Consider the following 27,879-nt stretch of genomic DNA (forward strand, 5'->3'; position numbering starts at 1 on the left):
ATTAATGGCAGTTATGACTGCAATCTTTCTTGCTCTACCTGTACTTGGCTTGGTATCAAGAGATCCCTGAACTGCAATCTTTCTTGCTCTACCTGTACTTGGCTTGGTATCAAGAGATCCCTGAACTTTCCACTTCTTAATAGGTGATTTAACAGTACTGATTGGCATATTCAAGGCTTTGGACATCTTTTTATGTCCTTTTCCATCTTTATAAAGTTCCATTACCTTGTTACACAGGACTTTTGACAGTTCTTTTCTGATCCCCATGGCTCAGTATCTAGCCTAGTCAGTGCTTCCACGTAAGAGCTAACAAACTCATTGACTATACACTGACACTAATTTCAATTTAAAAAGGCACAGATGTGGGATATTAATGTCTAATTGGCATTTTAACCCTTGTGTGTCACCTTGTGTGTCTGCACCAAGGCCAAACATTCCAGGGTATGTAAACTTTTGATCATGGCCATTTGGGTGATTTCTGTTATCATTATGATTTAAAAAGGAGGCAAACAACTATGTGATAATAAATGGCTTCATATGATCATCATCCTTCAATAAAAGAGCAATTTTTGGCATGATCAACCATCGTTTCAATATCAATGCCAAAATTACACAATTTATGCCAGGGTATGCAAACTTGTGAGCACAACTGTGTGTGTATGTATGTATGCATATATATGTATGTATGTGTGTGTATGTATGTATATATATATATATATATATATATATATCTATATATCTATATATATATATATATACTGTATATATTAGTCCACGTGTAAGATAGTGTTATCATCCTATCAAGATTTAATCTTCTTCATGAATACCATGGAGTCATATAACCACAATGGATTCTTATTATGTTCAATAAATTATCGAAGACTCCAGCTGGGAGTAAGTGAAACCATTTCTAGGGCCTTGTGGGAAGGGGCAGGGACAGTGTTATGAAATCTCACCTCTACAGTCTTTGAGAGATATTGAAAGTAGCAGGTGACTTGATCCACTGGAGTACAACTAAAACTGAAACAGCAATGCAACTGTGTCAATGACAGGTACTCTTTTACATAAACTGAGCTGAATACCTAGAAGAGCTATTAGCTTTGAAAAAAAATGTATTCCTCCCTCTCACATTCCTTAGTCCTTTCAGTAGATGACCTCATAGTATGGGTCTGGTACATACAACTGACAAATAAGAAGAATAGGGGAGTCTTTCCCTTTGCAACACTCTTATCTTACTACAAATAAATAGTAAATCTGTTCTCCTGACCTTTTATATTTTTTTTTTCAGCTGTTAATCGGACATACTATGACTTCTGGATGAGACAGAAGCATCCCACGTTGCCCGCCAACCTCCCCCAGCAACAAGTCTTCATGCTTGCTGAACCCAAGCGCAAACCCTCCAACTTCTGGCAGAACATCAGCCGGCTGACTCCTTTCCGAAAATAAAAAGCAGCTTTGTGTTCTGCTCTTGCCTCCTGTACAAAGAAAGCACTTTACTCACAGTTGACAAGAAGTGCCCGTGCCTGGGACTCCTACTTTTCCTCTTACAGGGCATGGTGCTAGCTGGTACACTACAGTATATTTATTTTTTAAAATGAGTTGGACATCTTTTCCATGTTTTGTTGTTGCTGCCTCTGCCCAGGTCAAGTGGCCCATCCGAGAAGTGTTGTAGTTTCCTCTTTGCTGTTAATGTAATGGACTTTATGTTTGTTTTTACACTGTTTACCAGCAGAATCTTTTATAAACTCCTACTGACCGTATGCAATGGATATTAGATTGAAGTTGATGTAGCAGGCCTCAGAGTTTCAGAACAGTCTGTTATGCTGATAGCAAGCAATCAAAGTCAATGTTGGCCATCCTGCTCTCATTTCAAAAGCAGGTAATATCTGATTGGTTGCGGAGTGGCAACGCAGATATTCATTTCAAACAATCTGATCAATGAGGCCCAGAGATTTAGAACTATTTCTATGATGTTGCAGGATATTAGTGGCCATACTTGTACAAAACACAGGTGTATTCTACACTAGACTGAGGCAATGGCACACATTTGTTCCATGAGGGAAGTTTACAAAGACAGAAGCCATGCAGAAAAGGCTCAGCAAGTGGCTAGCAGAGACATATCAGCTTACAGGTTCTTATTTAAATGTTCCCCTCTAGTCTTCAGAATTTGTTACTGTTCCATAGAACATGTGGTGGTCACCAATTTATTTGGAAATTTGGCAGATTTGCTAATCTACTTAACAAAGAAGACAAAAGTAACACAAATTATTAACATATATGTCCAACCAAAACCCTTTTTTCAGTTTTAGATGGGGTGGGAAGGATTAGACCTCCTATCAGGTTTTTACTGCTGTCTGGGGTTCTGTAAGAGAGGTCTCATCTCACTTCCTTTCCTGCTGACAGTGTTTTAAGGCCCCATGTACGGAGCTGTTAAAGGCCACATACGCTATTTCCATGCCCGGGAAGGCCAGGTGCTCCATACAGCAGTCCCATAGACATGAATGGCTGTGACCAGCTGTTCATAGGTATACCCTGGTACTCACATAAACATGTGCATAGCGTACAGTCATGTTCTTTGAATTTGGACTTTCTGTGTTTGGGGACTACACTTGTGCTTGTTTAGGCAAGTACCAACCTATACCCAGATACAGGTATGGGGTGGCTGTACATAGCACCTGGGCTTCCCCTCTGCAGGGTTGGATGACAGTAGGATTGTGTATAGAATACTGGTTCTCAACCCACCACCAAGCCATGGACTCCCTCATCTCCGCCTTCTGCTAGCTGCAGATCACCTAACTTTCCACAATGCCTCCCAGCTCCTATAGTGCCACCCAACCTCCCATAGTTGCCTGTAGTGCTCCTCAGCCTCGCACAGTGCCCCCAGGCCCTTTAAGAGCCCTCAGTCCCCAAAATGCTTGCCAACCTCCTACAGTGCTCCCTAGCTTGCATCAGAGCCTTTAGCCTGCCTTCAGTGTGCCACCGTGCCCTCCAGTCTTTCATATTGCCCCTACAAAATCCCAGCCTTGTGAAGGGACCCACCCCTCCAACTCCTTCACTGATGCCATCCCCCACAGTTGCCCCCAGCTCCCTGCAGAAACCTCATCCACTACAGGGCCACAAAGTCTGCTGCAGAGTCACTTAACTGGCTTAATTCCCCCACAGTGACACCCAGCCCCATCCAGATCTGTTCTCAGGTTATATTCTCTGCAGATTGAATGTGTGAATGGGATAAAAGACTGCATTATGGCCAATAGCTGGCGCTGAGCGTGCTAGGAAATATGTATGCTCCTCATCTCCATCTAGTGGTCATAATGAAGTATTTTCCACATTCACACATTCTATCTACCCCAATCACACAGAACAAATTGACGTGGCGTTTCGATAGACGAGCATCTATGCAAATGTTTTACACGTACATCCTGTGGCATAGTGGACTAACTTGGTTCCAGACAAACACCTGTGATTATGATTGCTGATGAGGCCTGTAGATTACAAATCTGCTAAAATTTGCTCTATGTATGGAGTAGAAACAAATAAAAAACAATGAAGGGTTATCAAGCAACTTAGGACAGGGTTATAATGGCTGTATATTTCAAGAAATTGTATTTATTGCTGAGTAAGGCAGGGTCAACAGCTAAGTGCTCTAGTAAATATGAGTATGAAGTAAAGAAAAACATCCTAAACTGAAAAGTTCTGAAGAGCTGGACCATCTTTGACATGAATCCACCCTGCCAGTGTGAAGAAGGCCAAAAACTTGTGATCAGATAGTTTTCAATGCAACCAATGTCCATTTAAATATGAAAGCTGCCGTATTTATTGCTGTCTGGACTGAGGAGGTCTTTCTGAATGCCACTGATACAGTAATATAAACTGTTTATTGTAAGCAGCTAGTCTGAAGTCCCCATTTGTTGCAGGGAACTTGCTAATTTCTAAGAGCCAACATAATGAAGTGGTGCCAATCAACAACGTACACATTTAAAACCCTTAAAAGTGTAATTTATATATAGAGATGTATATATATTATAACATTGAAAAACAATGTGCCTAAACTAAGATTGCTGCTTAAGGGTGGCAACATATATTATGGTATGACATAGTACTAGTGCTTTCACCAGAGAAAACCTATTACCATGAAAAGTGCCCTACTGCTATGCACAGAACTCTGCGAATATGAAATATAAAGGAAACCTTCCCTTACCCCTGGTTCACATATATGCGGCCGTGTTTGAATGGACTCCCGTGCCCTGTGACATGCAGGGAAGAAGTCCCTGCACTTCTGAAAACGCAGCCTGCACGGGAACCTTAGTTCCCAGTATGGTTGTGTTTTCCAGTGCGGAAACTAATAACTAATGGCACCCGCCCGCGGGTCCGCATTCCTCTGTGCGGGTGGTGCGGCTGCACAGATTTTGATGTGGATCCGCAGCACCACCACCCGCACATATGTGAACCAGGGCTAAAGGTTAAACATGAAGGTTGTTATTGCTGACTTCTCATTCTACAAATGTTCATTGACTGGAATTTTCTGACCCTTTGCTTTCAGTACTTTGAGCCTCTAATCCAGAACAAGTATGTAAATAAAGATTTGCGACTTTAGGGCCATTTTAGGGTGCAGGGTGTTGTCTGTATACTTTGTATTGTTACAGCATAGGGCACTGGTTACCTTTTTTTAAATTTTTGTTTTAAATGTGACTGATTGTCATTTTATTTACTTCTATGCATTGCAGCTTTCTGTAGTGCAATAAGTTGCGTTGACTGGAGGTGCGGTGCAAAAAAAATGCAGCTTGTTTGCATTTTTACATACCAGATCTCAACACAGCACTGCGAACAAGACACATAGAAAACAAATGCTTTCTTTGTGGCCTGGTGTTGAGTCTGTGTTGATCTTTGCAGATCAGCGCAGCTCAGCTGATGCAATGTGACTGAGCCTTTACTTGTTTCAGGGTAGTGACTCAAAGCATTGCAGCCATTGGGCCAGCATAACAGTCAGGCAACTAGCAATTTAAGAAGGATATAAATTTAGGTAAGTTTAAAGCTGAATTCCAGGTGTGCATGTTTTTACAAAGTTGCACTAGACCAGCTTGGGTCATCGTAAGTATGTACTGTATGTGCCATACCTGTGGAATCTGGAAATCATTGTAGTAGAAACCACTACTATAGTGAATGCGGCTATCTTCCACATCCCATGCTGAGTGGTTGCCCTGCTGCTCAGTGAACACAGGAGGTTGCTTGTACTGCACAGGCACCATTCAGAGAACACTTTCTCAATGAATGCAAAGCGTTCCTTGTTTGGATAGCATCACCATCTTGCATCTCCACCTCATCCAATCAGAAAACACTTTGTATTCATTGAGAAGATACAAATTGTTCTCTGAATGAGGCTGGTGCTGAACGAGTGACCTTATGTGTTCACTTGGCAGCAAGGCAGCTACTTGTCATGGGACCCAAAAGTTAGCAATGATCACTGTAGTAGCAGTGCCTATTTATTTCTAGCTTCCATGGGGATTGGCCAGGTATGACAATTGCATACTTACATTGATCCAAGCTGGACCATTATAACTATGCAAAAACATCCATACCTGAAATTCAGCATTAAGAATTGCAGCTCCCGGATTTCTCCTAGTGAAAGGTTTACAAAAATGTCCTAGCTGCCCATATGGAAGAAAAATATATTTGAAATATATTTTAAAAATATTCTTCCCAAATACATTGCCATATAATTTGAAAGGCTACAATTTTGGCCATGTTCAATATATTTCAAAAATATATTTCAATAAATATACGGTATATATATACGGTATATATATATATATATATATATATATATATATATATATATATATAGATATATACTGCATGTTGAAATGCATTTTTATTACAAAATATATGAAACATATTTTTAAAAATACATTTCAAATACACTGTATGTCTTTAAAAATACAAATCTACATTTTTGGAATGCATTTGCAAATATATGTAAGAATATATGTTAAAATTACTTTTTTATATGTTAAAAAAATCTGAAGAATATATTTAGAAATATATATATTTTAAAAAATATATATTTTTTAAATATATTCTTCAGATTTTTTTTAACATATAAAAAAGTCATTTTAACCTTTAAGCGCTGGCACCTCCCGGCCCTTTAAGAGTTTCAGAAGCCGGAGGCGTGACGGGATTTTAGGGTCGTGATTCGCCGTTACGGCGGTCAAATGATCGGAAAAGGTCCCTATCGAAAGATGAGATCGGGATCTTTCCAGGAGTCGCAGATATATGTGCTGGGAGCACGCAGGGAGCGTGCTCTCAGCACATATGTATTTTTTAATTGCACGCAAATATGCGGGTGCTCAGAGTCAAGGCCCAGACGCCGAGAGGCCACATATTTGCGTGCGATCGGCGTCAAGGGGTTAACATATATTTTTACATATATTTGTAAATGCATTCCAAAAATGTAGATTTGTATTTTTAAAGACATACAGTATATTTGTAATGTATTTTTAAAAATATTTTTCATATATTTTGTAATAAAAACACATTTCAACATGCAGCATATATATTTATTGAAATATATTTTGAAATATATTGAATATTGCCAAAATTGTAGCATTTCAAATATAAGGCAATATATTTGGGAAGAATATTTTTAAAATATATTTCAAATATATTTTTCGTCCATGTGGGTGTTTCTACCCTATTTGACTGTGTAGAGCTTATGAGCAGCAGCCCTGTGTTGTCTACACTGCTTCAAGGATAGAGGTCTTCTTAAGTAGCACTGGCAGAATCTAATTATAAGCGGCAGAGTCTAATTCTCCTCCAGGTAGCGCTACTGATTACCTTTTTAATTACGAACCTGGCTGTGTAATCCAGGGTGCGCTGTCTGGCAGGAGATCTCTCCATATAATGATCAGAAGCAGCTGGGAAATATTCAGGAAGCACTAATGTACACAATGCCAGTGTGCCTCCACACTTATGCAGGCCATAGACGGCTCGTTTATCTGCCGATTTTTCATCTGGAAAACGATACATCGGTCGTTCTGTTGCCACCAATGATTGCGAAAATCGGCCGTTTTTCACAAATTTTCCAGCATGACCGATAAAAGAAATGAGGAGGAACTGCGAAAATCGGCTGATGCCATTGCCCCACTAACAGTGCGAAAATCGGCCGATTATTCTTTTGGATGAAAACTCGGTTGATAAACGAACCGTCTATGGCCTGCATTAGTGACAGTAGTGTCAATAACAGCACACCTGGCTTGGCAACTTCTTTTTCAGCAGCAATGCTAACAATCGCTTATTTTCTGTTTTCTAAAATCTTTGCCATCTTTTTTTTATGTTCTGAGATAATTTTATTTATGATAAATAACACTGATGTACTTTTAAGTGTCTGTAGTAACATCTAGTGGGTTATTTTTATGACTGTTTTGCAATTGTAAATTTGTTCTTTACAGATATGAAATAAAATTGCCTTACACAGGATAAAACATCAAAGCCATAAAGAAAGACAGGAGTTGTATTTGAATCATTATGCTAACATCACCCACATCAAAAGTATCCATTACAAAGTGTTCCAAATAAAAAGGCATAAATAAGTATAGGTAGATGTCACAAGTAATGGTTGAGATTGACAAGAATACCATTCCTTCTATAAATGGGTTCTAACCTCAAGATTGTTGCACATCTTAATTAACCTCTTGCCCAGTGGAAGATTTACCCCCCTTCGTGACCAGGCCATTTTTTGATATGTGGTGCTGCGTTACTTTAACTGACAATTGCGCAGTCATGCAATGCTGTACATAAATTAAATTTGTAATTTTTTCCCACAAATAGAGTTTTCTTTAGGTGGTATTTGATCACCTCTGCGGTTTTTATTTTTTGTGCTATAAACAAAAAAAGATTGACAACTTTGAAAAAAACAAAACCTATATTGTTGATTTTTTGCTATAAAACATCCAATAAAAAAATAAAATTTCTTTATAAATTTAGGCCAAACTCTATTCTGCTACGTTTGCAAAAAAAGAAAAAATCCCAAAAAGTCTATATTAATTGGTTGACGTGAAAGTCTACAAATGGCGTTATATATACTGGAATTTTGTTTATATATTTCTACTAGTATTGGCAGCGATCAGCGACTTATAGTGGGACTGCAGCGGCAATTCTGCCACTGACATCCCCAGAGACACCTATACAGTGATCACTGCTAATAAAAAGCACTGACACTGCACTAATGACACTGGGCACAACGGGGTTAAGATCTGAAGCAATCAAATGGTTAACTGTGTGTTAGGGAGTGATTAAACTGTGTACTGTGTGCTGTTTTACTAATGCAGGCCATACATTGGTTCGAATTCTGAACGAATTTCCTTTAAAAAATTTAAAATTTTGTGCATTTTGTAACCCGATGGTGCCACCACTGATTTAGAAATTCGACCTACCAAGCCTTCAATTTCACCTCATGTTACCGAAAAAAAATTTTGTGACAAAGAATTTTCTTTTCTTTCCAGGTCAAAGCTCATTTCTGTTTTGATTATATTTCCTGTGCAATTCTCCCATTATTGATTAGAAATTAGTTCAATTCTCAACAAATTTCCAACATGCCAGGTCACTCAAATTCGATGGTCAGACGAATATCGTCCGTTTCTGTGGCCCACTAATGGTGCAAAGTTCAAACGAAAATTCTTAGATTTTTTAAAGTAAATTCTTTTGGAATTCGACCCATGTATGGCCGGCTTAAGGAGACCTGCTGCTTTCTCTCTGCTGTGCAGAGATAGAAAGCAGCATGTCCATGCTGACAGAAGAGAAGCCTGTGTTGTTTACACACAGATCTCTCCCCTCTCAGCTTCGCCGATGATCACTGAGTCTCGGCTGGGAATCACCAGCCTGGACTCGGTGATTGACATCCTCAGGAGCCAATAGGGCGTGCCACCCTACCTGGAAATGCAAAATCACCTATATTTACATGATTTTGCACAGCACAGCACAGCCTCCCTGTAGCAGTACATCTGCCATGGAGCGGTGGGCAAGCAGTTAAAGTATAACAACAAACTTTTTTTAGTTTTAGACAGTGGAGATGGATTAAAACACCTATTATTATACAGTATTTATATAGCGCCAACAGTTTGCTCAGCGCTGTACATTATAATGGGAGACAGTACAGTAACAATACAATACACAAGGGGTTCGAGGGCCCTGCTCCTTAGAGCTTACAATCTAGGAGATTGGTTTCTATTGCTGTCTTTGTCACCGTTAGGTAGATTCCCTCTCTCTATTTGTCCTGTTTACCATTATCATTGAAAGTGAAAGAAAATGAAAATCACAGATTTTGGGTTGTCTCCAGAAAAGTATCAGGAGGGGAAATCTTCCAATGGGGACACTAGTTCTGGTGACCTGTCACCAATGGAACACAATTGTCCGGAAAAAAATTCTGACAGGGGTTCCCTCCCTTACCCTATCCAAAATGAAAAAAATGTTTTACCTTTATTTAGGCTCTGTTCACATGCAGGCATTTTGAATCGTTAGCAAATTTGGCGCGATTCCGCCTGCAATTTCAAAATGCGCTGTTAAAATGTCAAATCGCACATCAGCATGTTCAGGTGCCATTTTCAATGGTACCTAAAAACATTTGACGAATCTGCCGTGCTGCAATCACGCAAACCAAATTGCACGATATGTGTCGCCCCAACAGAAGTTCCGGAACTTCTGTTGGTCGACAAACCTCACACGGTCTGGTTTTCAGCAAATGGTTGTGAGACAATCATAGCAGAAGTGCCCTGCATCTTTAGGTGTCATTGGAAATGGCACCTGAACACGTCGATGAGCAATTTGACATTTTGATAGGTCATCTTGAAATTGTGGCGATGCCACACGATTCAAAATGCCTATATGTGAATGGAGGCTTAGTTCTAATTTAAGTTCAGGGCATCTGCTGTGCAAAGCTTTTTTTTTTTTTTTTCCTAATGCCCATGTTATATGAACCAGCACTATGGCCATGCTCTTCAGATCTCTGTATTGGTGGCTCTTTATGTAACCCTGTCCCATTACACAAGTATATGATAAAAGAGCTTACCAAATGTTCAGTGGATAAAGAGGTAAACTGAAGTTCTATGCAAATTATGACTTATGCTGTGTAAGTAAAAACGGACTCCACAGCTCCGTATTGGTCCCTTCATGTTCTAGCAGTAGCAGCGTTTGTGTTTACTTTGTTCAGGTATTTATTGTATATAGTGCCGACAATGTATACAGCACTGTACATACTTAAAGCAGAACTACAATGTATCTGAGCACCACAAACCAAAGCACTGTTTAATTAATTTTTAATACTTAAAGCAAACTCCTCTGTCCATCCATACCTTTAATTTATTTTGCTGATAAATTGCTTAGAAAATTACCCGCTAGTATTGCTGGTAACGATTCATGTAGCTATTACTTCCTGGAATCCATCTGCCCTTAGACCTTTCATACAGGAACGAAGCTGTGCTTAGCTGAGAAAACCCCTCCTCCCCGCCTGAAGATTCCTGGGATGTATGACACTTGCCTAGGAATGGAACTTGGAAAGTAACTAAAGAAATATATAAAAATTGTTTAAAATAAGTAAATACTTTCTGATCTGTGTACTAACGCAAACATAAGGATTATAGTTGATGATTGAGAGAGTGAAGTTCCTCTTTAATTATACAATGTTCCTTTAGATTAAAAAAAAAATACAGGGCCTTTTTCAGCAGGAACATGGGGGAACGCAGTTCCGGCACCTCCAGCACTGAATGTATTTTATAGCAAGGGGTGCTGGAGGGTCTATTGATGCTGGCTGCTGGGGAATCTAGTGTTGTGGGGGCCTATAGTTGCTGAGGAGGTCTACTGTTTTTGGAGATGAGGTCTTATGTTGCTTGGGAATCAGTTGTTGCTGGTCTACTGTTACTGACTGCTGGAGGATCTATCGAAGGGCCCACTTGGCTCGGTTTTCTCTAAAAGGGGTGGTACTGGAAGGTACGTTGGGGATGGAAACAAGGGACGTTGCTCAGAGGTGGTTAGGGGGCAGAGACAAGGGGTGAGTACCTACACCTATTCTCTGAGTGACCCAAAAAAAAAAAAAGCCCTGCCAAAATCCATATAGGTGTAAAGGTCAAACCTAAACAACACTTCACTTTTACATCCAAACAGGCAGGCCCTCGCACTACATAGTTGAAGATAAATGTAAAGGAGATTTGTAATGTATGACCAGCTTCACAGAGAGAACTAGGGTCCCTATCTCACATGACTACATAAAAACTTATTGAGGACAATTCAAAGAGATTCATTTGCCTACCAGCATGTCGTTGGAATGTGAGAAGAAACCCAAGGAGAACATCAGACTCTACGCAGATAGTATCCTGACTTAGATACTGGAAATCGAAGTGCTGCAAGGCAGAAATGCTAACCTCTGAGCCACCGTATTGGTTTACTGCATTTTATTCCAATACTTCTGCTATTCTCAAGTCTTTACTATTCCCCTTCTGGATGCACACACTTTCAAATGTTAATGGTGTACCAGCACATGAAGCATTTTTTTTTTTATTTCATCATACAGTACAGACATAGTTGTAGATGCCTGGGTTATATGCACCAATCACCAACAAATAATCACTACCTATGATCACTATATCAAAAACAGCACATGTGCACGCAGTCTTAAAGTGACATCTTGGGCTGCTGAAGGCAGACTCTTGGCCTAGAAAGCATTGTACCAGCAATAAGCAGATTACTAGTGCCATGCAGAACTCCTAGACCTGTTAATGTAGTTGTGTCCTCATATGGGCAAGCAGATACACACTGACAGGAAGAGTCAATGAATTATCATGGTAGTTCATTGAGAACTACAAGCCAACAGCCGCAAAGGCTGCCGAAACGTGTAGTTTACCCATTCACAGAATACTGTGAATAAGTGACATGGTGGGCAGGCAGGGCCCCCCTTTTTTTTTTTTTAAAATAAATTGTGATAGATAGCAGGGGGAAGAAGATCCCCCCACTAGCTGTCAAAACAGGGGTGTAACAGGTAACATGTTTTGAAAGGTGGACTTATCCTTTAAAGCAGGGCTTAATATGTCAAGTCCTGAACTACTAACCAGGCCTTAAGAGTTACTCGCCACCAACACACCCACAGATACACATACATACACAGAAATACACACGCACAGACACATGTACATACACACAAACATGCGCACACAGACATCTACACACACATATGTACATACACGCAGACACATGTACATGCATACACAGACACACACACGCTAAGTTGCGCTCTCCTCTCCCCTGAAGCCACCACTGGCTGACAGAGGATCAGGTGATCAGAGAGCTGAAATTAGGTAGGCGTGCGTGCACACACCCCCTATAAAAAGTTGTAGTACTTCGTTGTTCACTCACAGAGCTGGGTACTGCACTCTAGGGGGAGGCAGAGAGCACAGCACACTCCTTCCTTTGCTTTCACTGCGCTCAGCTATTGAGCAGTCTGACGGCTCCCAGTGCCACTGACAGATCCGGCCTGAGCTCTGAGCCTGCTCAGCAAGATGGCCTTGGGGGACACACTCGCCCCCACCATAATTTCCACTCGCCATTGGCGAGCAGAAATTTCAAGGCCTGCTTTAAAAAAAGTCTTTTAAAGTGGTCTTTCCAAGCCAAATGCCTTTAATGCTCCCGGTGGGTACAGTGACCTTACTGTGCCTTCCATCAGAGCTGGGAGCTCAAAATACCACAAAAATGCACTCCAACTACCGGCAAGTGTGTTCTTGCAGGAATTCAAGCTCCCAGCTAACCCAGCGGGCAACAGTAGTGAAATACAACGACATTAGCAGGGTTAAGTCTTTTTTTTTCCCCAGGCAAAAGGTTTACGAATAACTTAAAAGCACTAACACTAGATCCCATAAACAAATGAAAACAGGTATATGGCTTTATAATAGATAAAGTGGTTGTAAAAGCAAAATTATTGTTTTTACCTGAATACATTCTCTGCATCAAAGTAAAAAAAAACCTCCAGTTTCTCTTACCTCTTCCTTCACAAGTCCTGCATCGATCCAGCATTGTGCCTGGCTTCAGTTCTTCGCTCTCCTTTCCCTACAGTCACAAACTTGGCCGAGTGGGAGCTATTGGCTCTTGCTGCTGTCATTCAAACCCTGTGAGGAGGGGGCAGGTGGTGGGAAGAGGCCAAGCTGCAGTTTGTCTATGGATGCACGTAGCCTGGCTCATGATCGAGCCCACACATCTGCCTTCATTTTAAGCAGCTTGCTATAATGGCAGACACAGAAGAGGAAAAGTCAAGAGTGCCAACAAGGGATCCCAGAAGAGGTTAAGGGACACGCTGGACAATACCACTGCCCACAGCAAAGAGGTACAACTTTTTTTTTCTTAACTCCTTCCTGCTGGCCCTACGCATATATGAGGCCCCTCAGCAGGTGGAATATGCTGAGGCACCGCATATATGCAGTCCTATGTAAACATCTGTGCCAAGACTGCGCACTCCCAGCAAAGTTACCGGCGGGTACTGAAAAGCTTCCAATGCATACTTGCAATCAGTAGCTTTCCAATCATGTGACTGCCAATAGCAGCTGTCACATGATCAGAATGCCTGCCTCCTGGCATTTAGAATCTCTTAAAGGGCCGGGAGGCAGCAGGGGAAAGCGTTTAAAATAACAAGGCCTTTAGAGCCACTTTAATAGTCAGGTCCACCAGGGCATAACCTTGGGAAGTTGAAATCTATGCATTTCTGGGATGAAGCAGGGAATGGCTGGCTAAAGTGTCCTTACGACAACAAGCTCCCTGGCAACACAGTGGTCACAAAAATTCAGATTATTTCCAAAATGATATGGCTATATTCACATGACGGCATCGGCATGGATCGTTTGCTGCACGCGGAGGCAGCAAAACTTTGCCTCTGGACACAGCAACACTGTGCTATGGCCACATACAAACTGACCTATTCATGGCGGCCAATTCATGTGCACCCAGATCTCCCCTGGACACACACTGACCGCATCCAGGATCAGTTGGTGGCTCTATTCACACTTATCCACTCCAATAAAATCAGGCAGCCGCTCCTGCTCACAGGAGGCAGTGTTTAGAATTGCCAGCAAGAATCTACCAATTCTGGTCAGTGGCTGCCCCTCTGTAGCCTTAAGTGTGGCCAAAAAAAAAAAAAAAAAAAAAAAAAAAAAAAGGCACAAAATCTCAACTCTCATAAGCAACACAAAAGTCAATCTTTATTCAAAACAGTATTAATACATAACAATTGTTACAATAAACGTGCTTTTTAAGAATTTAAATCTGAGCTGATCTAATCACATTATACAAAAAGTATACATAATTGAACTGGCTCAGAATGGGTACACCATCCACTGACTATTGGAGAACTTGTGTAATGTAAGAATGGTACTTTTTATTTTGTTTTGGAAGACAACATTAATCTACATATAAAAAAGTATGGAAACTGCAAGTAAAATAACATTTTACATTTCTAACAAAAATTCCAAAGCCAAAAAAATTAAAAATAATCCATGAACAATGTAATTCATGCTCTAACACTTGCCGACAATGTGGCCAAATAGCCTGTATCAACCATATTGGGCTGACCCTGTTACAGTTTGACAGAAGTGCTACTTGCATTTCTCAGGTCTGTTTAGAATGTATGCTTAAGGAAAATGTATTTGGAACCAAACTACACTGCAATAGGGCTATTCCAAGCAATAAACTGTGCTTCATTTTAGTTTAAAAAAAAAAAAAAAAAAAAAAAGTATAACTGAACCTAGTGGCACAAATCAGAGATTACCAATTCAACAAAATGTCAGCTTTTTGGTTACTTTTAGAGGTGAACTTCATACATAGTTCGTAATAGATCATTGGCTACAGGCCGATTAGGTGACCTAGTATGAAATGTTCTGGTTTCTAGCACTTAGTCTTAAACATCCGCCACTGTAAAAGTTCCTTCTGTCCCAGCTGTTCCCAGTGCTTTGCTGGTCAGCCATTCTAACTTAACAGAAAGTACAATAGGAGCCATATAGCTAACCAAGCACCTTGCAATTGCTATTCAATCTCCTTTAGGTCTTCCAAAACTATGGAATAGCTCAAACAATCCACTCACGTAGGCCATCATACTTTCTAATGGTTGGCAGAACTTACAGTGGATTACTCAATTAGATTGCATAGTGAATGGCAATCTATTTGAACAAGGATCACAGATGTCCATAGTAGGGCACTGGAGACAATTCCATCCATCAAGAAGCTTAAATTGATCTCCACTTAAAATGGCAATAATTGCTTTAGGTGGTGTTTATCACCATACTGTTTACAGCAATCAAACATGATAATACTGTGCAACAATATATAGGAAGATATAGTTTTCATATATTATGATGCAGGACATTTTTTTTTTCAAAAGCACATAACTAGGAACACAGGAATTACATTAAAAATAGATATTTAAAGCATTACATTTAGTACAAAATGTAGCAAAAAGCTGAATTTTGACACTCTCCCTGTTTTAGCCATACAAATCCTGCAGTAATAGGGGCAATGTGGATCCCATGTCTACCATCCACAAATACAAAAGAAAAGTGTACTTCAATAAATGTACGATTCAACGGTGAATATTCTCTGGCAGTATTTTAAGAGTGCTGTTTTGTTAGACTTGCCTCACCCCATGCTTTATAATAAAGATGGCAACTATAAAATCTGACATTGCAATCGTTTAGTAAATGTGGAAGAAAAGGAGTTCCAAGTCAGAGCAGTATCTAGCTGGGTGGAAGGTGGGTGCAGCGCTGTTCTGGGGGAGGATAGCAGAATTACATGACCAGAAAGGTCTGTACAGTCGCTAACAAAAGAGATGGATCCATATACTCAATGCCACAAGCTGGGTATTGGAGTGCGTGATGCGTGTCAAAGTGGTCAGATGATTTGCAGAATTTATAATTTAAAAAAAAAAAAAAAAAAAAAAAAAAAAAAAGTGTATGTGCACATGTGCTAGACATGAAAAAGTTCTAAAGAGTCAGAGGAAAAGAAGAATTTCTGTCCCATACTAAAATCCTTTTGAGATTGTTACACACACACACACACACACACACCTTTCCCTCCTTATTGTTATATATTCTACATGTGGACATACTTTTTCAGATGTAATAGGTGAAATTTCATAAGTCCCACAAATTTTAAAAAGCATGTGTATGCTGCAAAAGGGGAAACCCGAAACATGAAAAGAAAAAAAAAAAAAAGAAAAAAAAAAAAAAGGGGGGGGGGGGTTTGTTAGTTATGTTTTGACCAGCCAGAACGCAGAATTCTAAGATGTTTCACAGGTAATATGTGGAATGCCACTCACAGCTCATACAGCCAGCCTACCAGATACACCTGACATAGGATAGTATCAAAGACTAAACAAAGATGAAATGAAAATCTTTAACCAATATTTAAGAATGATCCATAACATGCACCCAATAGTCTGCCTGAATATTGTCTTCAGGTAACACTGAAAGCATGCATACATTAGGACCAAAGCAGATGTTAAGTGCATTCATCCCCCTGAAAATGAGGTGCCCCTGCACAGAAAAATTATAGAAGCTACAGAAATGCTTGTTTGAAAAAAAAAAACAAAAAACAAAAAAAAAAAAACAAAAAAAAAAAAAAAAAAAAAAAAACACACACGACCTTTTAAGCCTTTACAGATCATAGAAACAAAAAAAACACACAAAATGGGCGAAATTTTGATTATATTTTACTACTTACGGACTGCCAAGTTCCCCCCTAATCTCAGAGGTAATGCTCTGGCATCTAAATGTACAATCACTGTAACAAAGCTCATTAGTAACTCATTTATGCACACTAGAATTAGGAATGTTCAGGATATTTATTTACTGTGGAATGCAAACAAAACTTCTGCACAAAGTGAGCATAAAACTAAAACTTCAAAAAGGAAAAGAAAATCATTTAAATGTAATTACTGTATCGTATGAGCTGAAAGGGGGAACCAATCTCCACCTTTCACTTCCTTTTCTTCACATTTCCTAATGCATAGATTTTTTTTCTCTCCTTAATTTCTTTAAATCAAAGAATGAGCGCATAAGAAGCAGGTCTTGTGTGTTAGCGGAATGCTAAATGTGTCATTTCTTTTACCTGCAAGTAGTGCAGAGTCCATATTAAACACGTTTAAACAGCCAACTTTTGTGTGGCAGTAATTGTACCCCATAATGATATAGACTGATAGAGTTCAAAGCCACACACTGCATCCTAACACCAAGAAATCTTCTTAGTCACACAGCTAGCTGGTCACATCAAAATGAGTCAGCTATTCCTATTTAACACAAAATGAAGAGGAAAAAAAAAATAAAAAAAAGGAGTATTTCTAGTGTGAAGCTGGGTATATTATTCTGAAATACACTATTTTATATGATGTAGTAGATTACGTTTCTCTTTAAAACATGGCACCATTTAACTAGCAACAATCTTCAAAAAAATAAAAAAAATAAATGGTAGAGCAACACTCAAAGTACACACTGGGTGATTAGTCTTGCCTCAAAGTCAGGAGGCCTTCCAAAAGGGTAAAAGGCCTTCAAATCTCTTTACCTATAACCTTTGGATTTTGCATATGATGTTTTTTGCATATGTCACTGCAATAACTGAGCAAGCTTCAGGTTGTGTTTTAACATGCATTCAACTAGATATGGATTGAAACGACTTTATAACTCCCTTTTTATCATTAGAATTAGCTAAAAAAATTGCAAGACTGTCCACAAAACAGGATTTTCATATTAAGACAACCACTAGAGTCCCAAGATGTTAAGATATGCAATAATGGAAATCTTCGAATCCTGAATTAGTGTTAGGCAAAGTGTTGAGAGAATTCAGAAGGAAGAAACTTCTTGCTGGAGGCAGGAATGCTTCAGCACCAACTAATGAGCCTCTTTCTTGCTTGCATATCTTCCATCTTTAAACCTGCAAAGAGGAAAAAAAAGTTTGTTAATCTATCAAAAATACATACACTACACTTAAAAGGAAAAAAAGACTGTATACAGCAAAAACATTACACCTTAAAGTGTTACTAAACCCAGGACCCTGCATTCACTATATTTGGTCTCCCACAGTACACATAACATGGAAGTACAATTATTTTATCAAGTTTAAACTGCTAAATACCTTCTCATCAGCAGTATATAGAAGTCTTGGGACTTCTATCAGTGTCCAGCCAGCACATGTAAAAGCTTGTATAAGGAGTTTTCATTCCGATTTAGGAGGATACAGAATCCCTGACCTCTGTCTGGGCAGGGCTGATTGGCCCCGTGTTGATCACATGCACTCTCCCAAGAAAGAGGAAAAAAAATAAAAACCACCACACAACAAAAACCTCTCTAGCAATACACACCAAACTGAGCATGTGACAACACAATATGTCTTATCAGGAGATTAAGAGGGGGGCACTGGAAGGAGGGGAGGATCAGACCGCTTTTTTTTTTTTTTAAACACAATGCAGAGGATTAACCCCTTAAGCTTCACAGTGAGTATAACAAGCATGCTTTACTGCAAATACAGACTGATTTTACTGTTGTGGGTTTAGTAACACTCTAACCACTTCCCAACCACCTTATAGCAGAAGTACTGCTACAGGGATAGGAAAAAAAAAAAAAAAAAAAAAAAAAAAAAAAAAAAAAAAATCACACGCACGCACAATTTGCATCTCCAGGTAGGGGGCACGTGCTCCCTACCCACACCACTGTTGGCTCCTCGGCATGTCAATCACCGGGTTGATTCTCAGCTGGGACTCAATGTCGGCAGAGCTGATAGGGAAGAGGTCTGTGTGTAAACAACAGAGATCTCTCCCCTGTCAGCAATACAAAGCAGCTTGTCTACATAGTAAAATACACATAGCACACTATGTAAAACACAGCACACTGTTAACCCTATCATCCCAGATGTTAACCCCTTCCTGCCCAGTGTCAGTACAGTATCAGTGCTTTTTATTAACACTGATCATTGTATTGGTGTCATTGGGATGTCAGTGGCAGTTAGTTCCCGCCAAGTGTCAGAATGCCTGCAGCAGTCCTGCAATAAGTCGCTAATCGCCGCCTTAAAAAAAAAAAAAAAAAAAAAAACCTTACAGAATATACACCGCCATTTGCAGACGCTATAACTTTCATGTAAACCAATTAATTTACACGTATGAGGAGGGTTTTTTAGTGAAGACATGCAGCAGAATACATTTTGGCCTAAATTTATGAAGAAATGTTATTTTTTTAATTTTTTTTTACTGGATATGTTTTATAGCTAAAAGTCAAAAATATTGTTTTTTTCAAAATGGTCAGTCTGATCAAATGCCACCGAAAGAAAGCTCTATTTGTGGGGAAAAAAGGACAGGTTTCATTTATGTACAACGTTGCATGACCGTGCAAATGTCAGTTAAAGTAACGCAGCACTGTATCGCAAAAAATGGCCTGGTCAGGAAGGAAGGGGGGGGGGGGGGAATCCTCTAGAGGGCAAGTAGTTAATGTGAGTTCACTTCATACTGAGGATCTGATTTACTAAAACTGGAGCACTCATAATTTGGTGCAACTGTGCTTGGGAGCCAATCAGCATCTAACTTCAGCTTGTTCAATTAAGCTTTGACAAAAAAAACAAAAAAAAAAACAAAAAACAAACCCTGGAAGCTGATTGGTTATTATGCAGAGCTGCACCAGATTTTGAACTATCCAGTTTTAGCAATTCTCCCCCACTGTAAAACCGAACAAGTCAGTCATCAGGGTAGCAGCTCGGACATGAAGAAGCAAAGCCCTGCCTATGCCAAGATGGCCGTCATCACACAGAGAAGACAGCATGATAATTCAGTAATTGGGAAAATATCAGTTACAAGGAAACCACACGCAGTACTGGTTACTAGCCATTTTCCATCTACCTTTTGAGCACAATTCCCAGAGTTCAGGTCCTCGTAAAGGGTTACCAAACCCCGAACAGTAAAATCAGTCTGTGTTATATTGTAAAGCGTTGAGCAATATAAATCCTGAATAATAAGCAGTAAAGCATACTTGTTATACTAACTGTGGAACCTAAGGGGTTAATCTGTAAAAAGGGTGTTTGATCCTGTCTTCTCTGATCCTCCCCTCCTTTCTCCAATCCCTCTGCTGATAGTCCAGAGCACCAGAAGGCATTCTGCACATGTTCAGTTTTATGTGTATTGCAAGAGTTTTTTTTTTTTTTTGGGGAAGGGTCCATGTGATCAGCACAGGGCCAATCAGCACTGTCCAGAGACAGGGTCGGGGGTTATGCAGCCTCAAGACCATCAGAGGAGAATGAAAAAACTCCTCCAAACTTTAACTAGTGCTCGGCCGGAAACAGATAGTCACAAGATTGCTATATACTACTGATGAGAAAAGGTATTTGGCAGTTTATATTTTTTAAAATAATTGAATTTCTATGCCCTGGGTTTAGCAACACAGAATTTCTTTGAGGGGCTTTATTTTAATCAAAATTGTAACAAGAAACCTAAATCCAGAACTAAAATAAACATACATATATAACAATATCCCAAACATGTGCCAGAAGACTTAATTATATAGAATATCATACACTTACACTGGTAGGTTAATCACCACTGTGGTGGGACATAACTATAAGTTGGTGTCCCTGGAGGCCGGTATGCAGGCATTGTGACTTGGTGAGGAGCTACTGCTGTGGGTGAATGGGTGGTCAACAATGTACCTACAAAACAAAAATATTTCTATTAATAAAAGCAACATCCAGATATTATAGCTCCATAATGTACTACTAAAACACACACACGCGGTCACCAGAAAACATGCATGGCACAAACCTGGGTGTTACAAATGGAGCACAAAATGAAATATGCAAACACTATTACTTTACCAATAGAGACCCCAAGAGGGGTAAACATCTACAGAAAAAGCAAAGGCTTGCATATAACTAACTGCTGACATCTCTGGATCTACTGATCGCTTTGTCAAGTGATTTACACTGACAGCAGCCTCAGTTTAGGCATCTCACCACATGTTTAGTGTCGCTCACGTAATTTTCACAGGTTTACTTTACCGTCAGATTGAGCAAACACCAATTTATTTATTTCAGGTACTTATATAGCACCGTCATTTTACGCAGTGCTTTACATATATATTGTACATTCACATCAGTCCCTAACCCTCAAGGGGTGTACAATCTAAGGTCCATAACTTACATTCATACATACACATATTAGGGTCAATTTAGACAGGATCCAATTAACCTACCAGCAGGTCTTTGGAGTGTGGGAGGAAACCTACGCAGGCACAGGGAGAACATGCAAACTCCAGACAGATGGAGCCGTGGTTGGGATTCAAACCAACGACCCTAGTACTGCCAGGCAGAAGTGCTAACCATTTAGCCATCGTGCTGCCCAATCAAAAAATGGTTACACTTGGCTGTTACATTGCCTCAGGTAACACAAAATTTAACTGAAATATGTATAAAAAAAAAACAAACAAAAAACAAAAAAAAGTACCTGACATCGCCATGGTGGTCCCAGCTACCATCCCCATAGCCACCCCACTACCTCTAGGAGGTTGGAGGGGTGCAGGATACATAGTTGCAGGCATTCCATTTGGTTGCACAACAGTGGTGTGATGGATTACGTGTGGAGGAGCTGCGTACAGAGGCTGTGTGTAGTATGTTCCTTGCTGTAAAAGGATAATAAAACAAAAAGACAAACCTTATGTGTTAACAGTTTCCAACAAAGAAAAACTGCATGAACAAAAACCATGGAAAATTTCTAAATGCAGCCACATACTTTACTATCGAATTGTATATTCTCCTAGTCACTGGCTTAGCCAATGGCTACTGCTGCTGTCTCTGAGCCAATGAAGGATGGAGAGAGCTGCAGCTCCTGTGCACAACAATGGACTGAGATCGGGCTCAGATAAGTATAAAGAGGCTTGGGGTTGAGGAGCTGCACACAGAAAATGCATTAAGGTAAAAAAACCTTCAGACTTTAGAACCTCTGTAAGTTCCCTGCTGCTGCAGCCCACCTATCCTGAAATGGCTGAGCAAGTTTTTACTTTTTAATTCCATATCTGTATAGGCCTTTTCAGACTACCTCTGTTCAACAGGGTTGGGGCCTGATGACTGGCACATAAAGTTGAACTGGGGGGGGGGGGGGGGTCACTGAGCATGTCACATGTTCCCTCATACCTAGCATTTTTCAGGGTTCTGCTGTTGGATCAAGAGGCAAGCGAAGAGCAGGGAAGGTTAGCATACACACTGCTATGCAACAAATCCCTGTTTTTAGTATGGGCAAAGCAGATGTCTATTTTACAATTAAATATGTGAAGTCTCACACATTACATCATAGAATTATCAAATGGCAACAAAAAACGAATTTTTCCATTAAAATATACCTTTAGAGAAATACTTATATTAAAAAAAAAAAAAAAATTACCTGTGCATATGGATTTTGCTGAGCATAGGCACTTCGTACTGGGTATACTGCAGTCTGGTAGGGATTTGGGGAAGAAGAATAAGGTGGCACAGCCCCGCTTGTGGGAGAACATGATACTTTGTATGGCGTTCCTGGCGTATATCCTTCAACAACAAAACAACAATTAGCACAGAACTTCTCATCTTTTATTGCTGGAAGAATGTTAGATAAAATCATACAGTTTGGTTACTGATGCATCTCTACTTGCATTTTTCATTGTCTAACTAAAGTATTTATCCCATCCAAAATTCAAGGGTGAGGATCAAGTTATTGCTTAAATTTATATTACCTATGAAGAAAATACAGCTTCATACATCTAAAAAACAAAAACTATACAGTCCTTTCCGGATGTCCTCAGTTATTGTAATATCTACCTGGAAATCACTTCCAATAAGATTGGTATATTTGAGTTGCTGCTGCATCTCTCAACTACTGTATTTCAGAGATTTAAAAAAAAGCTTCCTTTAGTGGTAATCTATATATCAGGAAATGTGTTTGAGCTTCAACAGTCATGGAGGGAATACTAATCAGCCCTGCGGTGGCCATACACACATCAATATAATCATTCAATATGGCTAAACTGGTCAAGACGGATAAAAATGACAAACAAAAGACCCTCCAACCAATCGATTTAATGAGCTCTCGATCCAGTTCAACTCTGCCAAGCTCATGGCAGGAATTTAGTAGATCACTTAAAGCCCATCTCTGGGCTTTAATGTCAGCATATATGAAGATTACCTATTTATCCAGTGCCCTCTGATCCAAGAATATATAGAACGTTAATGAGAAATTGTAACAAACAGTCCTCCTTCAGTGGCTTTCCCAGCTGCATTTCCTGTGCAGGAAAGCTAAAACACCAGAGTCTGCTGTATGTACTGCACAATGACTGGTCTTCAACATCCCCATGTACTTTCTGCCATGGTTTCTGAACTGTAAATGTTTAATAAATCTCTATCCAGCTCAAAAAAAAAAAAAAAAAAGCCTGAATACCTTCAAACATGGTGTTTATTTAGGCATCCAGTGAGGCCAATAGAGATTGTTGATTTTTTTTTCCCCCCCTCCCACTAAACACTGATCTAAATGCAGCCCATTGTTGTTCTTGGGCTTGTGCACACAGGAGTGCAGAACATTTGCGGTTTATAGCTCAGTTAAAAGAAAAAAAAAAAAAATTGAAATTCTGCCCTAATGAATGAAATACTCTCTCTACAGCTCTAAACAGTAAGAAGAGCAGCCATCTACTCGTCATAGCCAGGACACACATCAGTATATTGTCTATTTTCCTTCACTTGGTACTAGAGCAGGAAAAGCAGACTTAAGTGAAAACAGACAAAGTGGGAGAGATTTATTGAAACTGTTGTACTCAGCTGTGCATGGGAGCCAATTTGTTTGTAACTTCAGCGTGTTCAATTAAGCTTTGACAATAAAACCTGGAAGCCGACTGGTTTCTATACATTTTCACCAGCTTTTTCAATGTCCAGTTTTAGTAAATAACCCCCAGTGTGTCCTGCCGATGACAGGAGAACACTGCTTCCCCCAGGAAAGAGCAGATGATGAAACGTGTGCTTTTAAAGTAAACCTATAATGAAAATAAACAGTGTGGTGCAGCTCCAAAAAGGCATCAGAACATACAGTTTCATTTTCCAATCCAAATCAGATAGAGCTCCACAAATTGTATACACAGACTCCCAAAAAAGTGCAATCCGCCTTTCGAATGAATGATCACCAGGAGGAGGTGAGAGAGGAGGCAAGAGCTGGAACATGTTACACCCTTAATACAGTTTTAACATGTTCCAAAGGTGCCTTTAAGCTGTGGAACTAGCGCACTTCTACTCCCTGTACTCTAGCGGCAGCTAGTTGGTTATTCCACGAGGCCCACAACAAATTCTGGACAGCTGAAGAGCAGAAGTATGCTGTCTCTACATTTGTACAGGATAAAGGTTTCTGAATGTACAGGACCCTCAAACTTAGTGGGTCCAGTGATGTAGTGTGCCAGAGCTTAGCAGGTCTGCTAAATACACTGAGGGGACAAGACACGGAATTATACATCAATGGCCATAACATGGATTGTCCAAAGAAATGTATGCAGAATTTGCCTAGACAGGTGATGAAAGGTGTGTGTGAAATCTCAGCCTGTCGGGGATGAGCTCTGTGCCAAAGTCCATTGCATCATTTAAAATTCACTGGGGTAACAAACCCCGTCTTCCATTTTTGACAGATATGCCCTTTAACCACTTGCCCTCCTGAGGATTTACCCCCCTTCCTGACCAAGCCATTTTTTGCGTTATGGCACTGCGTTACTTTAACTGACAATTGCGTGGTCATGCACTGCTGCACCCAAATGAAATTGACGTCCCCCCCCCCCCTCAAATTGAGTTTTCTTTTGATGGTATTTGATTGCCTGTGTGTTTATTTTTTGCGCTATAAAAAAACAAAAAAAAACAAAAAAACAAAAACAAAAAAAAAGGACGACCAACAAAAACCACACAATATTTTTGACTTTTTGCTATTAAACATGCCCAGTAAAAAAAAAAAAAAAATTGTGATTAATTTAGGCTAAAATGTATTCTGCTACATATGTTAGCTAACAAAAGAAAAAAATATGTGTAAATTAATTGGTTTACATGAAAGTTATAGCGTTTACAAAATGGCAGTATATATACACTGGGATTGTTGTTTGTTTTGACTATCGGCGGTGATCAACGACTTATAGCGGGACTGCAGCGGATATTCTGACACTGGGGGGGGGGGGGAGAAACGGACTTGGTGTCACTATCAATACAGTGATCAGTGCAAAAAAACAAAAACACACTGACACTACTAAGTATGTGCACAGCCATCCAAAGCAGTGTGCCCGAGCTGACTGGTAGGAGAACTATTAGTAAACAAAAACATTCTCCTCCCCGTTGGAGATCCTCAGAAATCACTGGCCGGAACCCAGTGATTGACAGCTGCGGCCGCGAATGGTGGCGTGGGTAGGGCTCGTTCACGCACACCCCCTACCTGGAAATGTAAAATCACGTATATACACACTGTACATATTTTTGCTATGGGGCAGTCGGGAAGGGGTTAAAGTCCATCTTAGGGCAAGGTTGAAGCCTTTTAGACCCATTTACAATTTTGTTTTATTCTTTTAATTCCCTTCTACAGCCATCTTCTACCTACTGAACTCTGCCATCTAGGGAGTGTGGGAGGACCACACCACAGGACATCCAATAGGAAGTGTACATTTCACCAAGAGAATGATGTAGGGGGAGGAAAAACTCAGGAACCAGTGTGTCACATAACTACAGAATATTGGCACGTGTAATGGGCTTTTAGGTAGTTTTTGTTAAAACCCGGTAATTGTAAGGGGTGGAAGTTCTGTGGAGCGTCAAGCAAATTATATCTAAAGTGAATCCATAAAAAATAAATATAAGTCTTCACTTGACCAGAGAACTGAGCGACCATTTGAAGTAAATGGATAACAAGTTCAATATCACTGTCTGAACAGCTGAAGTGCATATGAAAGATTGAGGATTTTACACAATTGACTTCTAATCGGCTACAAAACTATCTAGATGTACAACGAGAAGAACAAACACCTTACCTGACGGGAAGGCAGGATTTGCACCAGTGTACATACTGGGTGAGTAAGCAGGAGCTGCAGCAGTATATCCCATTGGAAAGCCAACTGGAGAGGAAGAGGTAAGTTATAAAAAAAAAAATTACAGTAAATACGAGCGATTATATTGAAAAAAAAAAAAAAATATATAAAAGGCTGATGTATAAATGTACAGAAAGACAGTGTTCAATTTGTTAGGTCCAGAAACATTTATATAAAATGAATGCATTGCCCCAACAGCCATATTCCAGCAGCTCTCTAATAGAATCGAATAGCAAAATTTTTTTTTTTTTTTTTTTTTTAAACTGCCCACGTTTGACAAATTCACCCTAAAATGTGCCAATGAAGGTTACATATATCTTGAAGTGATTGTAAAGGATAGACATTTTTTTTTCACCTTAATGAATTTGCTGCATTAAGGTATAAAATGTCCCAAGTAGCAGTATTGCCCCCTCACTTCCCAAATACTTACACATGGAATGAACGGCAGGTACCCTGCAGAACGTTCTGCAGAGTACCTGCCATTCATTCCACGTGTTCAGTGTCTCTGGTACTAAGAACCACTAAGATTCTTTTTCTTGCTCGTTATTCAACGACCCCTCAGGTGGAGTCCCGCAAATACATCCGCTATATGCCCAGGATTGGTCTCCAACATTGGACGTGATGCTCCAGGAACCTGTGAGTGAGGTCTGCTGATCACCTGACGTGTGCCAGATGATTCGGAATACACCCATTCGTATCCAGATGGCCATGACAGGATTTATATACACAAATGCTCTTATTTATTGCGTTTCTAGTTAGTGCAATATTATACAAAAGCTTCCAGCCACCGAGTCACAGATTTCACTTATATTTATCATCTTTTGCATTTGGACTTGATTATGTCATACATTGATCACTGAATGTCACTTCATGTTTATGTTCGCCATATCAATACGTCATAATTAGACAATACCACTATATTGTATCACTTAACCATTTCAATACTGTGCAATTTTACACCTTCCTGCCCAGGCCAGTTTTCAGGTTTCAGCGCTCTCACACTTTGAATGACAATTGCGCGCTCATACAACATTGTACCCAAACTAAAATTTTATCATTTTCTTCACACAACTAGAGCTTTGTTTTGGTGGTATTTAATCACCGCTGGGGTTTTTATTTTTTGCTAAATTAACAAAAGACCAAAAATTTTGAAAAAACACGTTTTTCTTGGTTTCTGTTATAAGTTTACAAATAAATAATTGTTCTTCATAAATTTAGGCCGAGATGTATTCTACTACATGTCTTTGGTGAAAATAACCCAAATTAGGATGTATTTTTTAGTCTGTAGGAAAGTTATAGAGTTCACAAACTATGGTATAGATCTGAATATTGATCAATCCTGAAGTACTGACGGCCAATCTAATTTCTTGAGGTCCAAGAATGTCAGAACAGTACAGATATCCCCAAATGACCCCTTTTTGCAGAGTAGACAGTTCGACGTACTTCATAAGAGGAATGGCGAGTTTTTTGAAGTTGTATTTTTTTTGTCATAATTTTTCGGAAAATGAAAAAATTTAAAAAATTATTTTCACATTTTTTTTTTTTTACTACTGTCACCAGTGCAGTACAGCGTCATCATATAACTGGCATGGCGGTGATCAGGGACACTGACTGGTGACAGTATGAAAAAAAAAAAATATTTTTTTTTTATTATTTTTAATTTTTTATTACATTTTTTTTATTTTTTTTTCATATTTTACTATGACCAAAGTAGTACAATGTTACCATAGTAACATTGTACTACTTTGGGGAAGTGATCAGTATTTTTTTTTTT

General features: G+C 39.5%; 2 protein-coding genes across 5 annotated transcripts in view; one reads left to right on the forward strand and one right to left on the reverse strand.

Annotated features, from left to right (window-relative positions):
- The window catches only part of ARHGEF4 (Rho guanine nucleotide exchange factor 4), a 215,183-nt gene extending 211,300 nt beyond the window's left edge, over positions 1 to 3,883 (forward strand). For all 3 annotated transcript variants that reach the window (XM_089672347.1, XM_089672348.1, XM_089672349.1), the window contains one exon: positions 1,289 to 3,883. In XM_089672347.1, the coding sequence (XP_089528473.1) occupies positions 1,289 to 1,446 (158 nt within the window). In that variant the 3' untranslated portion in view covers positions 1,447 to 3,883. The remainder of the gene's footprint in view (positions 1 to 1,288) is intronic.
- A 10,320-nt stretch (positions 3,884 to 14,203) lies between these two features.
- Positions 14,204 to 27,879, reverse strand: part of FAM168B (family with sequence similarity 168 member B) — a 33,732-nt gene continuing 20,056 nt past the window's right edge. For both annotated transcript variants that reach the window (XM_089672350.1, XM_089672351.1), the window contains exons 3-7: positions 26,049 to 26,132; positions 22,424 to 22,566; positions 21,491 to 21,665; positions 20,572 to 20,697; positions 14,204 to 17,943 (exon numbers count right to left, since the gene is read on the reverse strand). In XM_089672350.1, the coding sequence (XP_089528476.1) occupies positions 20,585 to 20,697; positions 21,491 to 21,665; positions 22,424 to 22,566; positions 26,049 to 26,132 (515 nt within the window). In that variant the 3' untranslated portion in view covers positions 14,204 to 17,943; positions 20,572 to 20,584. The remainder of the gene's footprint in view (positions 17,944 to 20,571; positions 20,698 to 21,490; positions 21,666 to 22,423; positions 22,567 to 26,048; positions 26,133 to 27,879) is intronic.

Source organism: Staurois parvus, unplaced genomic scaffold (genome assembly GCF_062004578.1).
Source record: "Staurois parvus isolate SC_StPar_1 unplaced genomic scaffold, SC_StPar_1.0 ptg000126l, whole genome shotgun sequence".
Lineage (NCBI taxonomy): Eukaryota > Metazoa > Chordata > Amphibia > Anura > Ranidae > Staurois > Staurois parvus.